Source organism: Podarcis tiliguerta (genome assembly GCF_965153285.1).
Source record: "Podarcis tiliguerta genome assembly, chromosome: Z".
NCBI lineage: Eukaryota > Metazoa > Chordata > Lepidosauria > Squamata > Lacertidae > Podarcis > Podarcis tiliguerta.
The window spans coordinates 3,725,544-3,746,265 of NC_139553.1; the positions used below are offsets into that span (position 1 = coordinate 3,725,544).

Here is a 20,722-nt window from a genome sequence, read left to right on the forward strand (position 1 = left end):
GGCCAGCATGACTAAGCCACTTCTGGCGAACCAGAGCAGTGCACGGAAACGCCATTTACCTTCCTGCCGGAGTGGTACCTTTTTATCTACTTGTACTTTGACATGCTTACGAACTGCTAGGTTGGCAGGAGCAGGGACCGAGCAACGGGAGCTCACCCCGTCGCGGGGATTTGAACTGCCGACCTTCTGATCAGCAAGCCCTAGGCTCTGTGGTTTAACCCACAGCGCCACCCGTGTCCCCGATGGGCAAATAAATAATAATAATAATAATAATAATTATGTGTGTGCGTGCTCGCCAATGGCCCATCTAGTGCAGCACCCTCTTCTCACAGGGACCAACCAGATTTCCCTATGGAAACACCGTAAGCAGGACTGGAGCGCAAAATAGCATTCTCCCAACTCGTGGCTTCCAGCAACCGGTCTTCCAAAGCATTCAGGACCTGGGCTGGGGTGGAGGGAATCTCCCTGCCTGAAATTCTGGAGAGCCGCAGACAACATTGAGCTCTATGATTCAACATAAGGCGACTTACTAAAATGTTGGATTTCTCGGCCCCGCCCCCTCCCGTGTCCTGGGCCCGCCCCCTTGGCCCTCTCCTCGCCTCTCCCCTCCCAAACGTCGATCTTCGCCCCCACCCTGCGCGCCCATAAGTTTTGCAGCCTCCGAGACATGGTTTCTCCGGCGGCCGCGTCTCTTCTCCCTTGCGCCCTGCTTCTCCTTCTGCGCTCCGGTTTGGGGGTCTCTACCCCGCCCAATGAGGAGGGGGAAGATGTTGAGAGGACGGGGAGCCCTGCCGGACCGCGGGAGGAGTTTCCAACCGTGGTGTTCGCTATTCTGGCTCGCAACTCCCAGCACTCTCTGCCCCATTACCTGGGGGCCCTGGAGCGCATGGATTACCCCAAAGAGCGCATCTCCATCTGGTAAGGGGCGCAGCAACTTTACGTTGCGCTGAGCTGACTGGGGTGGGGTGGGGAGGCGGCGGCAAGCGGGGACAGGATGGAGTTTTGGGGGTTCCCCCTTCCCAGCCCAATTTGGGATTGGTTCGAGACGCCCTAGAAAAGTGTTTATGGAGCGTGAGGGTTAGTTGTGGGGGGAACCTAGTTAATTTTGGGTGGTGGTAGGTATCGTCAGTTGTAGTGTTAGTGAAGGTTTGTCGGGGCTTGAACCTTGGGCAGGCCGTGCAAAGGTGTGCCTCAGGACCTCGGGTTGGGGGTTACGTGGGGGGAGGGTGCATAGCTGTCAACTTTTCCCTTTTCTTGCGAGGAACCCTATTCGGAATAAGGAAATTTCCCTTTAAAAAAGGAAAACGTTGGCAGCTATAGGAGGGTGTCTAGGGAGGAGCAGGTCATCAGAGGCTCTGCTGCCCTGCAGGGCATGGTTTTGGAGTACTGTATATAGGTGAGCGTGATTTGGGGCGAGCCCTGATTACTTCTGGTGTCTAGTGTGGGGGCACAGGAGCATGTACATTTCTGGAAGTCTTCTTTGGGGTGCCTGAACAAGGAGTGCTGAGTTTTGCACGGTATCTGGACTGTCTCCTAGAGTGTTAGTTTGTTGTTGCTGCTACTTGTGTTGACGTGTTGTTGTTGTTTTCGCAGGGCCAGCTGCCCATTTTCAGGGCTGACCTGGCCATGATCCTTCCAGACCCAATGGGATCTAATGGAGCTGTTGTTGTGTTGATCAGAGGTGAGGAACATGTAGTATAGCTGTTCCCTTTTCTTGCGAGGAATCCTATTCAGAATAAGGGAATTTCCCTTAAAAAAAGGGAAACGTTGACAGCTATGACATGTAGCCCTCCAGTTGCTGAGGCCTCCAACATCTGAAAGGCTACACAGATGTTCCTCCTATGATGCAGATCAGTGGGGAGAGCTGGTGCCCTCTTAGAAGATCTCATTTTATAGAGGTGGGCACTAATGAGGTCAGGAAATTGTTGCCGAATGCACCCCCCAACACGTTTTCTCTTTAATGTACCTCCTCCCTCTTTGAGGAGGGAAACCTCCCGTTGGAAGGAACAAAAGTTCTAGAAGTTTTTTGTGTACATATAAGCCCTCTCTAAGGATACACAGGGGTGGTTGTAATCAAAAGTGTTTATAATGCTTTGGGCTATGTTGACATGCTAGGACAGGGACAGGGTTTCTGTAGCCTTCCAGATGCTGCTGAACTCCAGCTCCCATAAGTCCTTGCTACTCTGGCCAGGGATGGTGGGAGTTGTAGGCCAGCAACACCCAGGTGAACACAGTTTCCTCATCCCCGGGCTAGCATGGCAAGTTTTTTAGTTACACTGGAGCTTCGGGAGAAAGAGCGGCAGGAACCACACCAACATTTTAGGGTGGAGGCTTCTGTGGCAGGAATAAGAAACCTGTGTTCCTGTGGGTGCTGCTGGACTCCAGTTCCCATGAGTTCCTGCCAGCATGGCCAGTGGGCGGAGCTATGATGGGAGTTTGCATCCAGCGTAATACCTGCAAGGCTACACATTTGGGAAGGCTGGGGGTCCTAAGAGGGGTAGCAGATCCTGAGCAGTGGCTGCTTCCCTTCACCTCTACCTCAGGGGTGGGGTAAACAGATAAACAAATGGAACAAAATGCAGCATGACCACTGCTCCATAAAGGCTGAAAGCAGCTATAATGAATTACAGGGGATCGTTAAGACACATAGCATGGAAGATTTGGAAGTCTCTCCAAATATAGGTCTCTGTGTTTGTGGTGGTCTTTAGGCTTTATAACTTTAAAAAGTACGTTTCTAGTCTCTAGTCCTTATGGAGGCTACAGAAAGCTGTTTCAGCAGTGCATGCTGGCACTTGGTTGAACATGAAAACTTGCCTTTGGCCAGCAAGTGTGACTTTTCTTACTGTTTCTGTCTCTTCTCATTGTGTTCCTGCCTATTCTGGTCTACTTTTTCTTTGGTCGCTCACAGTTGGCATGTCAGTTTTTTCTGCCAGCCCGGTAGTCCATATCCATGCAGACCATGAGTCAAGTGACAGGCAGGTCTCCTGTTTTCCAACTCCTAGCTATTCCTTGTGGCCCTCTGGCTTTTGTAGGACTCCAGCTCTTCCCTCCAACCCCAAAAGCCTGCAAGGGCCAGGGATGATGGCAACTGTAGTCCAACAACATCTGGAAGGTCACATGATCCCTCCACCCCTCTTGAATGGCATCCAGAGAGCCCTCCTTGTTGCCTGCCTTTTTATCTCCCCCCCCACTGCCCCATTTCCCTAACCTTGCTGCGACTGCTGCGCTCCAGCCTCCCACCCCATGTTTCAGTACTCTGCAGAGACAACAGAATTCCCTCCCTTTCTGTTCCAAAGCTTCTCTGCCTCAGGCGTGTTTTATAGCCTATTCTACGATCTTGTAGGAAACCTTACCCTGGTAGTATAAATCTTCTTTTTTAAGAGCTCATGAGCTGTTTTCCATCTGCTGTCTCTGTTAAACTGATGCACAAGCCTCTTAATGATGTCTCAGTCCAGTTTGGGAGAGACGGCATCCTAGACCTGCAATTTAATCTGCTATATATTAGCATCTGTTCTTTCTTTTAAACCAAGTTAATTTTCCTCGAGTTTCGTTCTTGGACCTGTGGCTCTTGGCTTGTTCAACACTGCTGGAGGGAGTCTTTGTGGCAGGGCAGAGAAAACTCCCTTTCTGGGATTCCTGGAGCGCCTGCAGATGGAAGTCTGTTTTTTCAGATCCATGAAGTGTACAGTGGTACCTCAGGTTACAGATGCTTCAGGTTACAGATGCTTCAGGTTACAGACTCTGCTAACCCAGAAATAGTACCTCGGGTTAAGAACTTCAGGATGAGAACAGAAAATCACACGGCGGTGGCAGCGGGAGGCCCCATTAGCTAAAGTGGTACCACAGGTTAAGAACAGTTTCAGGTTAAGAAGGGACCTTCGGAACAGATTAAGTTCTTAACCCGAGGTACCACTGTAATCCTAAATTTGCAAATGTATATACCAGCATGGTTGCCAAGAGAGAAGATAGAGGATTGAGGTTGCAGGGAAACAATATGCCAAGGACTCTGGACCACAAAAGCGCCTGTCTTAATAAATTTTTGCCACAAGACTCTGGTGTTTTTCGTCCTTTCTCTTTTTGCTGTGGTGGGCTGACAACACTCCCCTTCTGGAAACCAATCTAGGGAAGCAGATTCATGGGTCCTTCTTTGGATACCACACACCTGCCTTTGTTTTGGGGACATTTCACTACCTTGAGATACATTGGGGTTTGTTTCGGGATTGGAAAAAGTTCCCCAAATTGTCTGCATGCATTTCTTTCTGAGATAGGAACTGAAGCAGTCTTGCCATATACCACTGGCTCTGCTATGGCTGCACTGGGGGCTTCTGAGCCCCGTTCAGAGTGCTGCTTTTTATTCATCAGGAAATAAGGATTTGTTTTTAATTATGTAGCATGAGGCTTTATATGCAATGTTTAAATTTTTTGGTAAATGAATTCCATTAATCCATTCACAATGTCATGCTCTTCCAGAGGTTTCCGTAAGATTATTTGGGGCAGTTTTTCTAATGAGAGGATATTATCACAGATGCTTGTTTTTGCAGTTCTCAAAAGTGTGAATTTGTGTCTGCAGAGATAACATGCCTTTCCTTCACAGGAAAAATGTTATGAAATAAACAACTCTTAATCCCATTGTTCCTTTGCAAATTTATATACACAGAACCAGTAATTTTTGATATAACTGTAGAAACTACTCTGAAAATTTATTATTCCAAAAATGAAATCTTCATCTGGTTGTAAATATTAAGATTATACCAGCAAGAACGAGTCTTTCTGTAAAAATAATGATTTAAATCAAGTCTTACTGACTAGTGATATAAATCGTGATTTAAACCAATTTGATTTAAATCAAATTCACCCTGCTTCATCATGTCATTGGGTGATCCACTTCCTGGTTGGGGCTTGCAGACTAATTCACACTGGCTTCGATTCCTGCTTTAGGATGTGCCCAATATAAGCCCCAGTTTCCAAGGAGCAATGTGGAGCACATTTTAAGGCATGGGCAATGGTCAGGGATGATAGGCGTTATAGACCAGTGGAAAGCCACAGATCCCCCAATCTCTGCTTTGGAAGGTCTGTTAAAAAGTGCCCATGCCAGCTAGTGCAAGTTTTGGCAAAGAATACATGCCACTAGCTATAAATATGCTCAGAGATGATGTGCTGGCATAGCCATGCTCTAGTCAGGAGCCCTTTGGGAAATTAACATGTAATTTTCAAGAACTGACTGGGTTGCAGTAGCGTCTAAATTGCAGATTTCCTAGCCAGCACTGAGACGACCTTGCAGTAGATGAGAGGGTTTGTCAGCTTTCAAGTCCAGGTTGCCTTTATTCTAACTCAAAATTTAAAAAAGGGGTAAACCCACACTGATCTGGCAGGTTTTCCGTTTTGTGTTCCCAAATGTTCAAGTGGAGAATGGAATGGAGTGTGCTGGAAGAGGGCATGGCTGGCTGGCCCCCCCGAATAGGAGCCTTCCACATTGCAGGTCCCACTTGCATCATGCCTGCCATCCCAGGGTATCAAATATACACAGGCTATATACACACCAATAATGTGTATAATTAAATTGGCTTATGTGGCATTAAGCTGTTGCACTCCAGCTAGCTGCAGTTCTAGTAGGTTTTTCTGCTGACTTAAAGTGTTGATGTTTTGTGCATGGCAAACAGCAGCTGGACAAACCAACTGGAAGGCTACAGGCAGCCTTGGATTTCTAGTTGCAAACCACCACCACCGGTCCCCTTTGAGATCCCTCTTTGCTTTTTCTGCCAGCTTTTGGGTAAAATTGGCTAACGGTGAATTGAGGAGGAACAGATCCCTCACTTGCAATTTGGATTCTCAGGTGCGCCACTGACCACAATGTGGACAACACAACAGAAATACTGCATGAGTGGCTGACTGCAGTGGAAGGCCACTACCGGCACATTGAGTGGAGATCCGCAGATGAGCCCAGGTAAGTTTGGAATACTCGTGCCGACCTACTTGAATTTCATAAATAATTGAGAAGCATGCATAGGTCAGAAGATCACGGTGGATTTGGATACCCAGAAACAATTGCAGTACTTCTTAGAAGGTTGATGTGGTGCAGCTGTAACTTTGTGGGAAAGTCAATAGGAAGATCTGCGTTCAGAGGCGAGTTGCTGTAGGAACAACTGTTTGTAGAATGCCTTCATACCCTCTTAAGGAACATAAATGGAGCCTTGAAGTCAGATCAGGCCTAGGGGGACTGTGCACCATGCTGCAACATTTTGTTGCCATTCCCCCATGCTCTTACGCTATGATCCCTTTTTAGGGTAGAGAACTTGAGTTGGTTTATTCACGGGGATCTTCCCATCTACAGAATTCTCTAATTCCCTCCAGTTAACCATTAAATGTGCTCCTGTGTTTCTTGGAACTACAGTATGGAAGGGCTGTGCTAACCTGAAGGCTTGCATAAAATAGGCGCTTCAGCGCAAAGGAAAGGGGAGAGGAACAGGCCTTGCACTCTCTGCTTACCATCTTGCCTCTTGCAGCTCTTACCCTGACGAACACGGGCCCAAACACTGGAGCGACGCACGCTTTGAGCACGTAATGAGGCTCAAACAGGAAGCTCTGAGCTTTGCCCGATCTGAGCGGGCCGATTACATTTTGGTAAGTCAGTCTGATCATCTGGAGGTGGGAAAATGTCCAACGCATGTCTCCTCCATTCTGTCCACACCAGAAGACACTTTTGGGTGGACCTGATTCTCAACTACCTCAGCCTTCCTCAACATGGTGCTCTACAAATGCTGCTGCCACAATTTATTTATTTACTTATCATGCTTATTTGTTGCTTGTTATCCGGAAGGTCTCCAAGAGACTTACAGTAGAGAAAGATATATGTATGCACATACATAATACCCTGAAGGAGGGAGGGCAAGCTCATATGACATGTTAATATTTCACATAATGTACAACTTTGTAAAATGGAAGCAACATGCCAGCTGCATAAATGGTAGTGAAACAACTTTAGCAATATTCGTACAATCTCTCTCTTTCTTTATTAAGGTTCAGAGACCCAACAAATCGTTACAAAGCAATACACAATTCATACAGCCTACCTCCAGGTTAAACAAGCATTTTGTTCAGAATATAGGGATCATTGGTTCTTGCAACCACCAATAAAAGCTTTGCCACTGCTAATGTTGTAGCATTTGTCCGGTCTTCCAATAGGAACCTGACATGGTGAGCCTCTGATTTTCCTGGGAAAGGTACCAGCAAGGGTAGTATCAGTTCAGCCTGGCTTGATATTCATACAATTAAAGCAATACTCCTAGCCACTAATTAGCAGATAAATGAAACCTGACCTTTGGTCATAGTGGCTACTGGAGCTGATGAGAGATGGAGTCCAGGTTGCGGGGTGTGTGTGGGGGGGTCCTGTGTCACCTTATTTCCTTCCCCCTCAAACCAGGGGCATCCCACACCCTGCTTTCTTCCTCGTCACCTGCCCACAGACAACTTCCTTCCTTTGTTTTCTTCAAATGTACATCTTGCCTCACACCCTCCAACCTTGACTGCTTGGTGCTCCTCTGCTTGGGGCATTTTTAAATCCACTGGAGCACTTGGTGAGATTTTTCTATCCATGCAGGCTATTTTGCAGTTCATTTGTGCCTGCCAGGCTCCCTCAGAGGTGGGGTTTAGTTTTCAGACATGGTTTCAGTCAAGATAAAAGTGTGCACTTTTAATTCTGTCCCCAGTTCACAGACACAGACAGCATCTTGACAAATGACCAGACTCTGAAGTTCCTCATTGCACAAAACAAATCTGTTGTTGCTCCCATGCTGGACTCTCAGACCTATTACTCCAACTTCTGGTGTGGGATTACTCCTCAGGTAAGCCCGTTTGGTGGAGGTGCTTGAGCAGATTTGCAGAATTTATTTATTGCACGAGCAGGAAATCTGTGGCCCTCCAGGTAATGTAGGGCAGTGGCCAGGGGTGATGGGAGTCATTGCTCAACATCTGGAGGACCACAGGTGCACCTCAAAGAGACAACAGAGTCAATTCAGCAAGTGAAAATGCATGCACCATCAGAGCAATATAAAAGCAAATATATATATACAGCCAGGCTTCGACTGAAGTCACCCACTATTTGTTCTTTCTGAAAACAACAGAAGACATTTTTATTTCTACAGACATTTTTGTTTCAAAGCCTGTTTAAGTTGTTCTTATTTTTGCAACGTTTTAAAACTATGCTAAAAAAAATATGTCTACTGTGAATAGGACTTAGTTGGACATAACCCTATGTGTGTATGGCCTGCTTGAAAGAAAACTGGGATGGGGCCAAACCTGCCTCCTGGGGAAGGGAGTTTCATAGGTGAGGAGCCACCACCCAAAAGGCTTTGCCTCTTATTCCTACCTGCTTGATTGGCAGGTCTGCAAGAAGGGGATCTCTATAGCAGGCTCATATGGGTGCAAGTGGTTCATGGAATAACTTGGCCCCGGAGTATTTAGGTCTTCAAAGGTAAAAACCAAGACTTTGCATTGTGTGCAGTTGATGTAAACCTAGTGTGCTCTAAGCATTGAGCTCCCTCCAACATACGGACCTCTGCGTTCTGCACCAACTGAAGCTTCTGGACCACTGGATCATGGCAGTACATCCTTAGTGTTCCTTCCACACTTGCCCCTCTCCACTTACCTTTCCCAAAAGGCACAGCCCTGCTTGAAATTCCTTCAGGCCTGTTGGGTGACTACTGAGGGTCATAGACACACAGTAGGCAGAGCCAGAACGAATGAGAGGTGGAGGTAGGTCATAATAGTTTTGCCCCAAGTGTTGCATTCAGTGCTAGTCCTACTCAGAGTAGGTCCACTAAAGGCAATGTACATTTTATTTGTTTGTTTGTTTATTAAATTTGTATACCACCCTATAACCATAGAGCTCGGAGCAGTTCACAACATAAAATCACAATATAAAAAAACACAGAATACATAATAAAAACAAAGACAACCCAATAATCCACAACACATTTAAAATGACATCAGATGTCAATTTAGCCAAAGGCTAGATAGCTCAGTTGGTTAGACCATGGTGCTGATAACGCCAAGGTTGCAGGTTCGATCCCTGTATGGACCAGCTGCATATTCCTGCATTGCAGGGGGTGGACTAGATGATCCTCAGGGTCCCTTCCAACTCTACAGTGCTATGATTCTGCCTGGTATAAGAGGATCATTTTTGCCTGGCACCTAAAGGTGTATCAGGAATGTGCCAGGTGAACTTCCCTGGGGAGAGCATTCTACGGACGGGGAGCCAGAAGGTCCTGTTCTCATGTTGCCACCCTCTACACATGAAGAAGGGCCTTAGAGGATGATCTCAGGGTCCGGGTAGGTTCAAATGGAAGGAGACATTCCTTGAGGTATTGCGGTCCTGAGCTGTTTAAGGCTTTATAGGTCAAAACCAGCACTTTGCATTGGGCCCAGAAACCAATTGGCACCCCTTGAAATTCATCGGTTATAATAGCAGAGTCAATATCACAGTGGCACATTAATTTTCATGGGTCTGCTCTGAGTAGGATTTGGTTGGATACAACTCTAAGGAGCATAAACAGGCAATGCTGCCCCCCATCCCAGACCCCCGGGCTAATTTTAAGTAAGATGCAGGTGGTGGGTTTGGTGGCTGTGAAGAAGAAGAAGAGAAGAAGAGTTTGGATTTGATATCCCGCCTTTCACTCCCCTTCAGGAGTCTCAAAGCAGCTAACATTCTCCTTTCCCTTCCTCCCCCACAACAAACACTCTGTGAGGTGAGTGAGGCTGAGAGACTTCAAAGAAGTATGACTGGCCCAAGGTCACCCAGCAGCTGCATGTGGAGGAGCGGAGACGCGAACCCGGTTCCCCAGATTACGAGACTACCACTCTTAACCACTACACCACACTGGCTCTCTGTGATTGGTAGACAAGCCTCCATTTCTGCAGGACCTTTTGTGTTTAGAGTTATGGTTTCCTAATTGGGTGGCAGACAGTTCTTGGCACGGCACTGGGCTATGTTGGGTTATGAGACTCTCTCGCACATTCCAGGGTTACTACCGTAGGACGGCAGACTACTTCCCCACCAAGAACAGGCAGCGAGTCGGGTGCTTTGCTGTCTCCATGGTCTACGCTGCCTTCTTGATTGATCTGCGGAAGGATGACACTGCTGACCTGGCCTTTCACCCGCCCCATCCCAGCTATACCTGGCCATTTGATGACATCATTGTTTTTGCGTACTCCTGCCAAACTGCAGGTGAGAGTGAGGAAGGAAAAGGGGGAGGCAGATCATCATGGCGAGCAATTGTATAGAGTTTCCACATGTCCAGAAAGTGCTTGATAATACAGTGGGCCCTCGAGTTATGTACCGCTCTGGATACGTAACTTTCGGGTTGTGAACGCAGCAAACCCGGAAATGTATACAGTGGTACCTCTGGTTGTGAACGGGATCCATTCCGGAGCCCCGTTCGCAACATGAACAGAACGCAACCCGCGTCTGTGTGGGTCGTGATTCACCGCTTCTGCGCATGCACGTGATGTCATTTTGAGTATCTGCACATGTGTGAGCGGCGAAACTTGGAAGTAACCCTTTCCGGTACTTCCAGGTCGCCACGGGAAGCAGCCTGAAAAGACGTAACCTGAACCGAAGGTGACAAGAGGTATGACTGTCCTTCCGGGTTTCACCGCATGCGCAGAAGCGTTCTGTGCACCGTGCACGTGCGCGGAAGTGGCGCCTCCAATTACGGACTTTTCAGGTTATGTATGGATCCCTGGAACGAATTTAATTCGTATCCAGAGGATCCACTGTAATAAGAGCCCTACTTTTCAGACCAGACGCCCTTCTAGTCCAGAGGTACCTGTGGCCAACCAGGTGCCTCTGGGAAGCCCCTCAAACAGCATGAAAGCATCAGCCCTTTTCTGTTCCCCCCTCCCTGCAGCTCGTGTTTAGCATTTTACTGCTACTGGACATGGAGGCTCCATTTCACCCTGATTTTTTTCTAATGTTTGATTCAAACTGGGGCAAGCAAAAAAGGGAGATGGACAGCCCATGCTCTGTCTACCAAGGTGTGCAGAAGAGCACAGCAGTCTGGTGTGGCATTGGGTGGAGCAGAGGAATTCCACTGTCAAGGAGCCTGTGCTGGCAATGTGGCAATTGTTTGGACTTTATCTTAAATGCTCGTTTACAGAACCATAGAATTGTCAAGCAGCATACTTTTAAGTTATTATTCTGTTTCCTGTGCAGGAGCCCAGATGTACTTATGTAACCAGCATCGGTTTGGATATATCAATGTCCCTGTGAAATCTCACCAGACGCTGGAGGATGAAAGCATCAACTTTGTGCACCTGATCCTGGAGGCAATGGGTGAGTTAATACTGCCCTAGCCCACAGGAGAATCTTTCTTGGGGGTTATTGTAGGGTATTTTTCTTCCTGGCTGCGGGACCTTGATAGGCCTACACTTGATGGCATGTACCCAGTGCTTGCTCTACTCAGAGCAAACTCATTGCAATTAATGTCTATGACTAAAGGAGTTTCCAGACCCTCACTATTTTCAGGTGGGATTCAGTCACGTGCTGGCAAATTCAGGCTGCATAATCAAATTCCATTGGGAGGGCGTGTGCTGCAAACCTGCTTCCCCAAAAGATCAGACTTTCTGGTGGTAAGGAAAGTGAGGGGTCGCATTTGCTTTGGTGCAACAGTGTCTAACCTCCCTGCAAACAAATGGGGATGAATGCTCAGTAAACAGGTTGTCTGGAAGCGCCCATAAGTTGCGCCCATTAATTTTAGTAGGTCTGCTCTGAGTAGAATTTTTGTTGGATATGGCCCCCTATCTTTCTCTGGTTTACCTGAGAAAGATAGGTTTGAGCATATTATGCCAATTCTGGTTCAATTCAAAGTGCTGGTTTTGACCTATAAAGCCTTAAATGGCTCAGAACCACAATACACCAAGGACCACTTATCTCCATATGACCCTACCTGAGATCATCCTCTGAAACCCTTCGTCATGTTCTTCCTCCATGAGCGGTCCAGAGGGGGCAACACAAGAATGGGACTTTTCTGCAGTGGCTCCCCATTTCTGAAATGCTCTCCCCAAGGAGGCTCACTTGGTGCCTTCATTATACACCTTTAGGCACCAGGCAAAAACCTTCCTCTTCTACCAGGCCTTTGGCTGATTGACATCTGATGTCATTTTAAATGTGTTGTGGAAGGGGGGAATTCTGGGTTGTCTTTGTTTTTGCTTTTATTATGTATTATGTGTTTTTTATATTGTGATTTTATGTTGTGAACTGCCATGAGATCTGTGGGTATAGGATGGTACACAAATTTAATTAATAATAATATTAATAACTTAACCTTCTCCATCTCAAGGGAAATTTGATCCTTAGAACCAAAGAGCTGGAGAGAGCCTTGTAGGCTATTTTGTCTGTCTCCTGCTTGAGGCAAGAAATCCAAACCTGGAACCGTTTCTCCCTCTCCATTTACTACTACTTATAATTAATAATGCTAATAATTAACAACAACAACACAATGGAAACCCTATTATAAGCAATTCAAAGAGGCAAGGGGAGAAAGCTTTGGGAGCTGGTTTGGAGTTATTGGCAGAATACACCAGCAAAATTACAGCAAGCTGTTTATGGAACTCATTTGCTGATAAGTACACTACAGTGGTACCTCGGTTTACGAACTTAATCTGTTCCAGAAGTCTGTTCTTAAACCAAAACCATTCTTAAACTGAGGTGCGCTTTCCCTAAAGAGGCCTCCTGCCGCCGGTGCCCTTCCACCATTTGGATTCCATTCTTAGACTGAGGTAAAGTTCTCAAACCGGGACACTACTTCCGGTTTTGCGGAGTTCGTAAACCGAATAATTCATAAACAGGACTGTTCTTAAACCGAGGTACCACTCTATAGGTTAAAAAGCTGAGCAGCAACGTAGCCTCCTCTCCAAGCTTTCCATCTCTCTTGCAGTGGATGGTACCCCAATGTTCCCCTCCAGCCATGTCTACCTCCCACCGAAGCATCCAACCAAAATTGGGTTTGACGAGGTAAGCAAGTCTCTCTCTCTCTCTCTCTCTCTCTCTCTCTGTGTGTGTGTGTGTGTGTGTAAGAGGGCTGTGAGTGAGTGACTGCGTCAGAGTATGCCTGAATGCATGTGATGAATTTTGTGCGTTTTGAGTAAGTGGAATCCTATTTTATGACTTTTTTTTCAGCTTCATTGTTTTACGTATTCCACTTTAAATTCATTAGCTAATTGCATTTGATTTTCTTTGTAAGCTTGCTTTTGTGATGAAAAGTGGTTTATATAAGTACTCGAAAAAAGGAATTGAGCCTTCTGTTTTCCTTTTAGGTTTTCCTCATCAACTTGGCAAGGCGCCCAGACCGTCGGCAGCGCATGCTTAGTTCCCTCTTTGAGTTGGAGATAGAGCCCTTGGTGATTAACGCTGTCGATGGAAGGTGACTGGGTGACGCCTCTTTCTGGGGTGCTTTGTTTTGGTTTTTAGCATGAAATGGGGCTGCTGCAGCTGATGGACCTCTCTGCCACAAGGCTTAGATAGCTTTTAAAAAATGCAAATGTAATAGGAGAAAGGGGAACACACTGAGGCCAAAATATGATGGTGATGATCATTATTATTATTATTTACAGTCATACCTCATGTTACGTTTGCTTCTGGTTATGTTCTTTCAAGTTACGTCCCACGGTGACCCGGAAGTACCAGAAAGGGTTACTTCCGGGTTTCACCACTCACGCATGCGCAGAAGCGCTCAATTGCGCTTCACACATGCGCGCAAGCACCAAGTCACACTGTGCACCTGCGCAGATACGACGCTTCAGGTTGCGCTCTTTTCATGTTGTCAACGGGCCTCTGGAACGGATCCCGTTCGCAACCAGAGGTACCACTGTAGATAGATTTGAAGGAGCAAGTCCATTCAGGAAACAACTATCAAGTCCTTCTAGTCGTGATGGATTTACAGAACTTGCAGAACCGGTGTACCATGGAATATCAGTTGTTAGGTGAAGAGCAGTAGTCAGGGTGGGGGAAACCATTACCTGCGTGCCTCACTGGTGGGATTCCTGCAGGCATTTGCTTTGGCACTGTGGAAACAGGACGCTGAACAAGATGGGCCTGTGGTCCAGAATAATAATAATAATAATAATAATAATAATAATAATAATAATAATTTATTATTTGTACCCCGCCCATCTGGCTGGGCCTCCCCAGCCACTCTGGGCGGCTTCCATAGAAACAAAAAATACAGTAAAATATCACAGATTTAAAAACTTCCCTGAACAGGGCTGCCTTAAGATGTCTTCTAAATGTCAGGTAGTTATTTATCTCTTTGACATCTGATGGGAGGGCATTCCACAGGGCGGGCGCCACTACCGAGAAGGCCCTCTGCCTGGTTCCCTGTAGCTTTGCTTCTCATGGTGAGGGAACCGCCAGAAGGCCCTCGGAGCTGGACCTCAGTGTCCGGGCAGAACGATGGGGGTGGAGACGCTCCTTCAGGTATACTGGGCCGAGGCCGTTTAGGGCTTTAAAGGTCAACACCAGCACTTTGAATTGTGCTCGGAAACGTACTAGGAGCCAACGTAGGTCTTTCAAGACCGGTGTTATGTGGTCTCGGCAGCCGCCCCCAGTCACCAGTCTAGCTGCCGCATTCTGGATTAGTTGTAGTTTCCGAGTCACCTTCAAAGGTAGCCCCACATAGAGCGCATTGCAGTAGTCCAAGCGGGAGATAACTAGAGCATGCACCACAGAAGGACCATCTCCGCATGTTCCTAAATATCCTGGCCTTTCCCTCTGCTGTATGTGAAGCTTCTTTCATCACTAGCTTTAGTCATCTTTGTGAAGATAAACCTTTTTGCCCAGGCTTCCCCTGACCCATAAGATCGGACCCTGCTTTTGCTGAATTCCTCTCTTTTTTGTATAAATACTCCCCCCCCCCCGTTTTTTTATTCATTTTATAACATACTAAACAACACAAACAGAAAATACAAACAATACGAACAGATTCTTGTCTTATCCTCATTTTTTCTAAACATTGTTAGGTGACCTTCCCCAAGTCCCCACTATCTGATTTTCATTTTACCTCCTCTTTAGCAGTTTATATATATCATAATTTTTAACCATTTTTTTTAAAATTACGCTTACTTTTACCATAAAAATCTTCACATTTGATCACTTACAAATAATACTATTTTAAAATACACTATCTTCTACTTCTAACCCTATATCCAGTTCCAAAGCTATTCTAAGATTTAAATATTAACATATTTTTTCAGATATTCTTTAAATCTTCTTCCACCGTCTCTTCTCTAAATACTTTTTTAATGCACTTTCTCTGTTTTTATTATGCTGTTCTTTGTACACAGCTTTCAGAACTTTTAACTAGAAATGCTCCTGAGCAAATGCAATAAATCTACTTGCTGTATAGTTGTCTGAAACCCATTGCACCTGAAAGCTGGAGAGAGGAGCACGTGGGCTCCATGCCACCTACAGCTGATGAGAACTGGCACCCCAACAACACCTGAGGGACCCAAGGCTGGGTGGGATATCTATACGGGGCTGTGTAGCTCAATTCTGCCTGTCCTGGTTCTTGACCTGCGCTCTTGGGAGTGCTGCTTTGCTAACCTCTCTTATCTCCTCTGCCAGTGCCCTAAACAGCAGTGACATCAAGAAACTGGGTGTGGACCTGCTTCCAGGTTATTTTGACCCCTTTTCAGGCAGGACACTCACCAAAGGGGAGGTGGGCTGCTTCCTGAGCCACCATCATGTGTGGAATGAGGTAAGGGCTTGGGCTGGGTTGGACGAAAGGGTCAAGGGCTTGGGTTGGTTCGGTGCAGGGACCATCGATGTGGTCAGGCAAAGCCTACCCATCAGCTTCTCTCTGATTGGCTACTCAAGATCTGGGGCCAAGCCCTGTGCAATGGTTATATAGGTAGAGCCAGTGTGGTGTAGTCATTAAGAGCGGTGGCCTTGTAATCTGGTGAACTGGGTTTGCGTCTCCGCTCCTCCACCTGCAGCTGCTGGGTGACCTTGGGCCAGTCACACTTCTCTGAAGTCTCTCAGCCCCACTCACCTCACAGAGTGTTTGTTGTGGGGGAGGAAGGGAAAGGAGATTGTTAGCTGCTTTGAGACTCCTTAGGGTAGTGATAAAGCGGGATATCAAATCCAAACTCTTCTTCTAGGTTCAGCTAGGCTCCTACTGTGTCTCTCAGGTTACCTGGTTTCCTGGGCTGAAGAGTCGGAGAGGCATTTCTGGCTGTTGCTTGACGTTGTACAGCGTAGCAGAGAGTGGGTGGAGAAGTGTCGGGGGGCTTGGGGAGCCCAGTCCTTGCAAATCCTGACACTGGTTGACCTGACCCCCACCTCCCAGATTGACGCATGCATCAGGAATTCATTGCCCTCTCACTTTTGCACTTGGAATCATAGAGCTGAAGTATAGCAAGGGTCCCTGGCAGTCATCTTGTCTAAGCTGCAGCAGCGCAGGAGTCAAACTCTTTCCCAATGTTCCAAAGTAGTTCTTTTGTTAGATAACTTATTATTTTTTCATTAATAACAATCCCATGTAAGCTACATTAATACAATATCAAATCACAATACAATTAAAAGAGCCAATTATCCAGTTCCAAATTAAACAATTTTGGGTGACTTCCCGTGTTCTGATTATCAGGAGATGATGTTATTCTTTGGTGCTGGCTCCAATCCTCCTAATTAATCCAAGCCTGTGAGCATATGATAAAATTTGCTCTCTGCCCTGCACTTTCCCCAAAAAGGTCTTTTGGATTTCTCAACAAGGTCTACACCAGGGATGCAGAACCTGTGGCTATCTAGATGTTGTTGGACTCTCATCAGCCCCACAGCTGGGAGCTGTAGATCTCAGACATCTAAAGAGCAACAGCTTCTCCAGCTCCGAGCTGTGCTGTTATAGCATACACAGCAAGTTCCTTTGGTGAAAGATGCTGATGTCCCTTTGCTTGCTGCAGCCCTGGGTGAGCTCTGCGATGGAGCTTTAAGGTCTCTTTCACCCATACTCTCTAGCGCTGTTGTTTTCTCCCCCCTTTAGATTGTCGAACGGGGTCTGGAGAAGTCTGTGGTGCTGGAAGATGATGTGCGGTTTGAGGCATATTTCAAGAAGCGGATTTTGCGGCTGATGGATGAACTGGAGCAAGTACAGCTGGATTGGGACCTGATGTATGTTGGGTTAGCTGGTGTGGTTGGGCGAGGTCCTCAGCTGCAAAACAGCACTAGTTGTTTGGCTACACTTTGTAATGCCAAAATAACTATAGCTCAGTGGCAGTGCACCTGCTTTGCATGCAAAAGGTTTCTCCAGGAAGGTCTGGAAAAGTCTCCTGTTGGAAATCCTGGTGAGCTACTGCCAGTCAGTGTAGGCAATATTGAGCTCAGTTGACGTATGGCCTGACTCACCATAAGGCAACTTCCTGTGTTCCTGTTTGGTTCATCCCTTTATTCAGAACTGTGAGGGCTGGAATATTTAGTTTTAGGCGGAGGACAATGAATCAGTTGTTAAGAGTCTGTGCTTTGCATGCAAAAGTCTCTGGCTCAATCCTAGGCAACTCCAGGTAGGGCTGGGAAAGAGATCCTGACTCTTCCTGAAATACTGCAGAATCACCAGAGGCAATGTTGAGCCAGATGCGCCAATAGTCTGAATCATTAGAAAGCTATTTCCTGTATTCACGTTTGTTTATTTCATAAAAATTATGCACTGCTTGAGCATAATGCACCTCAAAGTGGTTTAAAAGAAGGCAAAAGAAAAAATCTAGAAAAAGACCACAACACTGCTTCAAAACATGCAAGAGTTAAAATACTAAAACTGATTAAAATCACCTCAACTTTCCAAGCACCTGGCTAAAAAGGTAAAGGGACCCCTGACCATTAGGTCCAGTCGTGGCCGACTCTGGGGTTGCGGCGCTCATCTTGCTATACTGGCCAAGGGAGCCGGCGTACAGCTTCCGAGTCATGTGGCCAGCAGGACTAAGCCACTTCTGGCGAACCAGAGCAGTTCACGGAAACGCCATTTACCTTCCCGCCAGAGTGGTACCTATTTATCTACTTGCACTTTGACATGCTTTCGAACTGCCAGGTGGGCAGGAGCAGGGACCGAGCAATGGGAGCTCACCCCGTTGTAGGGATTTGAACTGCCGACCTTCTGATCGGCAAGTTCTAGGCTCTGTGGTTTAACCCACAGCGCCACCTGCGTCCCTAAGCACCTGGGTAGGCTTGTCTAAACAGGTATGTTTTTAGCAGGTGCCGAAAAGAGCATAGCGAAGGCTTGATCTCAATAGGCAGGGAATTCCAAAGTGCAGGCGCTGCCACACTAAGTGATTGAGTTCTTACAAATGCTGAACAGGTATTATGTGGCACCTGTAAAGTAGTAGCAATTCCAATGATTGAAGTGATGAAGTGTGCACATTTGGTGTAAGGTGATCTCGTAGGTTAACTGGTCCCAAGTTGCAAAGGGCTTTATATATTAGCAGAAACACTTGAACTTGGTGCAGTAACAAATCACCAGCCAGTGCAGACCTCTGAGCTAGCAAGGCCTCATTCCTGCCAGCAAACTGTCACAAGCCAGTCCTCTGCACCTGAAGCCAATCTACATCTTCTGGCTGCAGCGAAAAGCTGAGACAGAGCTGCAGCTACAATTGTTTTTACTGTTTTAAATTGTTTTAACTGTTTTTGTTAAACTTGTTGTTGTTGTTTGTTTATATTGAGGGAGGGGAGATGTGTCTGGGAGGAGAGGAGCTGGGGAGACCGGGGTTGTATGGTGTGGGAGGTGGGGCAGGCTGGGTAAGTGGCACATGGATAAGGGCCCCTCCTCCAACCTGGGGATTTGTGGTTGTCTGCATGCAAAGCAAGTGTGCTGCCACTGGGCTGTGGATCCTCCCCACCACCCTCAAATGGTGCCACCTTATACTGGGACAGATCAGGGATCTGTCCAGCTTGGAACACTGTGCTTTGACTAGCAGCAGCTCCCTGAGGTCGGTCTGTTAATTTAGGGGTGGGGAACCTTCCAGCCCACCAGCCAGGTCTGCTCAGTTCTGCTCAGTTACTATCTCTCTCCATCCCCATGGGCCTGTTGGGATGTGTCCGGGGAGACGGGGGCATTTGGCAGGCCCCCAGCTGGCTCCAGCCACTGGCCGGCAGCCGGGCAAACTCCGGTTCTCGGAACAGCATTAAAAACTGACTCAGGCCACAGAAGCCTTCAAAGCTTAAGCACGCAAGCCAGCAGAGATAAGAACTCTTTGCAATGGAAGAGGCATATGTGCTGTGAGTATTTGCAGGGACCGGGCCCCGAGTACTGTGAGTATTTGCAGGGACCGGGCCCCGGGTGCTGTGAGGCATATGTAAGCATATTTACATTATTTTATTCAGCAGCAGACAAAGGAAAACATGTCTGCTTCCCTTCGTGTCCAAGCAAACAGCATAGGCAAAAGCAATATACAAAGTTCCCAACAAGCTGTGCTGGAATGTAAACAGACATGTGACATGCAACAATCCACATATCTGTTCCTCTCAGGGTGGGATGGAACATCAACATCCTAACAGGGCCAACTTCTGACAGGTTGATGGCACTGGCCGGGGCTAATGTTGGCTTTTGGAGGTGGGAGATGACGATCTGGCTTTCTGGGGCAAAAAGGTTCCCTACTCTTGGTGTAGGCAGAAGGAAATGGGTGAACACTAAAAAGGCCAATTTGTCTTCTTCAGTTACCTGGGCCGGAAGCAAGTGAACGCTGAGGATGAGGAGCTGGTGGAGGACGTACGAAATCTTGTGGTGCCTGGATATTCCTACTGGACTTTAGCTTACATCATCTCACGGCGAGGGGCTCAGAAACTGATTGATGCACAGCCGCTCTCCAAAATCCTCCCTGTGGATGAATTCCTGCCCATCATGTATGACAAGCACCCCAAGTAAGGAGCTTGAAATATTGTGGGTTTGTTTCAATTGGCTTGGAGTTCAGATGTAGTAATAACAGAACAGCAACCTTGCTTTGATGTTCTCATGGAAGCGCTGAAGAAGCACCCTGTCTGCCTAGGAAAGTCTGTGGAGGGATTTAATGTGTGAGTGGGACCTGCGACAAAATGTTGCAGTGTGGAACACTTGATGGAGGAGAGGGCTGTTAATGGCTAGCCATGGTGGCTATGTTGTGCCTCCACATGCAGAGGCAGTAACGCTTGTGGATTCCAGTTACTGGAAACCACAGAAAGGGAGAGAATTGCTCTTGTGCGCAGGTTTTGCAGGTTTCATACAGGCATCCGGTTGACCACTGTGAGAACAGGATGCTGGACTAGATGGGCCATGGGCCTGATCCAGCCTCAGGGCACTTACTGTATGTTCATAATGCTTTTCTTCAGGGCCCCTCTAGACCCCATTTTTATTGTGAATTTGTGGTTGTTTGTTTTCATGGTGCTTTGGGGGCAGTTATGCACTATCCCACTTTCAGTTCTGTTCACACCTGCAAAAGGTTCAGGGCAGACATGCTTTGTTTCCGTGTCGCGCAGCTCCCTGCTGATAGTCCTGTTAACTTTCTATACCACAAATACTCCTTTTGTTGTGCTGCAGTGCAAAAGCTTAGTAATCCAGAGGGCAATAAAGCAGCAACATAGGAGGAAGTATCTCAAAACAGCTAATGACGGCGAAGGATGTGTGGACGGTCCAGTACAAATCCACAGCTATTGTACTCTTGTTGCACCAGTGATGTGGCAGTATATGTCTGGGAAAACCAAACAAGCACCAAC

At 47.0% G+C, this 20,722-nt stretch overlaps 1 protein-coding gene across 3 annotated transcripts in view; it reads left to right on the plus strand.

Moving 5' to 3' along the window:
- Positions 1 to 592: 592 nt before the first annotated feature.
- The window catches only part of CERCAM (cerebral endothelial cell adhesion molecule), a 30,145-nt gene continuing 10,015 nt past the window's right edge, over positions 593 to 20,722 (plus strand). For 2 of the 3 annotated variants that reach the window (XR_014507086.1, XM_083423082.1), the window contains exons 1-11: positions 593 to 918; positions 5,834 to 5,944; positions 6,504 to 6,621; positions 7,707 to 7,841; positions 10,018 to 10,222; positions 11,210 to 11,329; positions 12,933 to 13,009; positions 13,312 to 13,418; positions 15,617 to 15,749; positions 17,031 to 17,158; positions 19,691 to 19,894. Coding sequence is in view for 2 of the 3 variants with exons in the window: in XM_083423082.1 (XP_083279208.1) it covers positions 668 to 918; positions 5,834 to 5,944; positions 6,504 to 6,621; positions 7,707 to 7,841; positions 10,018 to 10,222; positions 11,210 to 11,329; positions 12,933 to 13,009; positions 13,312 to 13,418; positions 15,617 to 15,749; positions 17,031 to 17,158; positions 19,691 to 19,894 (1,589 nt within the window). In the remaining variant the exon portion in view is untranslated. The remainder of the gene's footprint in view (positions 919 to 5,833; positions 5,945 to 6,503; positions 6,622 to 7,706; positions 7,842 to 10,017; positions 10,223 to 11,209; positions 11,330 to 12,932; positions 13,010 to 13,311; positions 13,419 to 15,616; positions 15,750 to 17,030; positions 17,159 to 19,690; positions 19,895 to 20,722) is intronic. The other variant, XM_083423081.1, reaches the window with a different exon arrangement.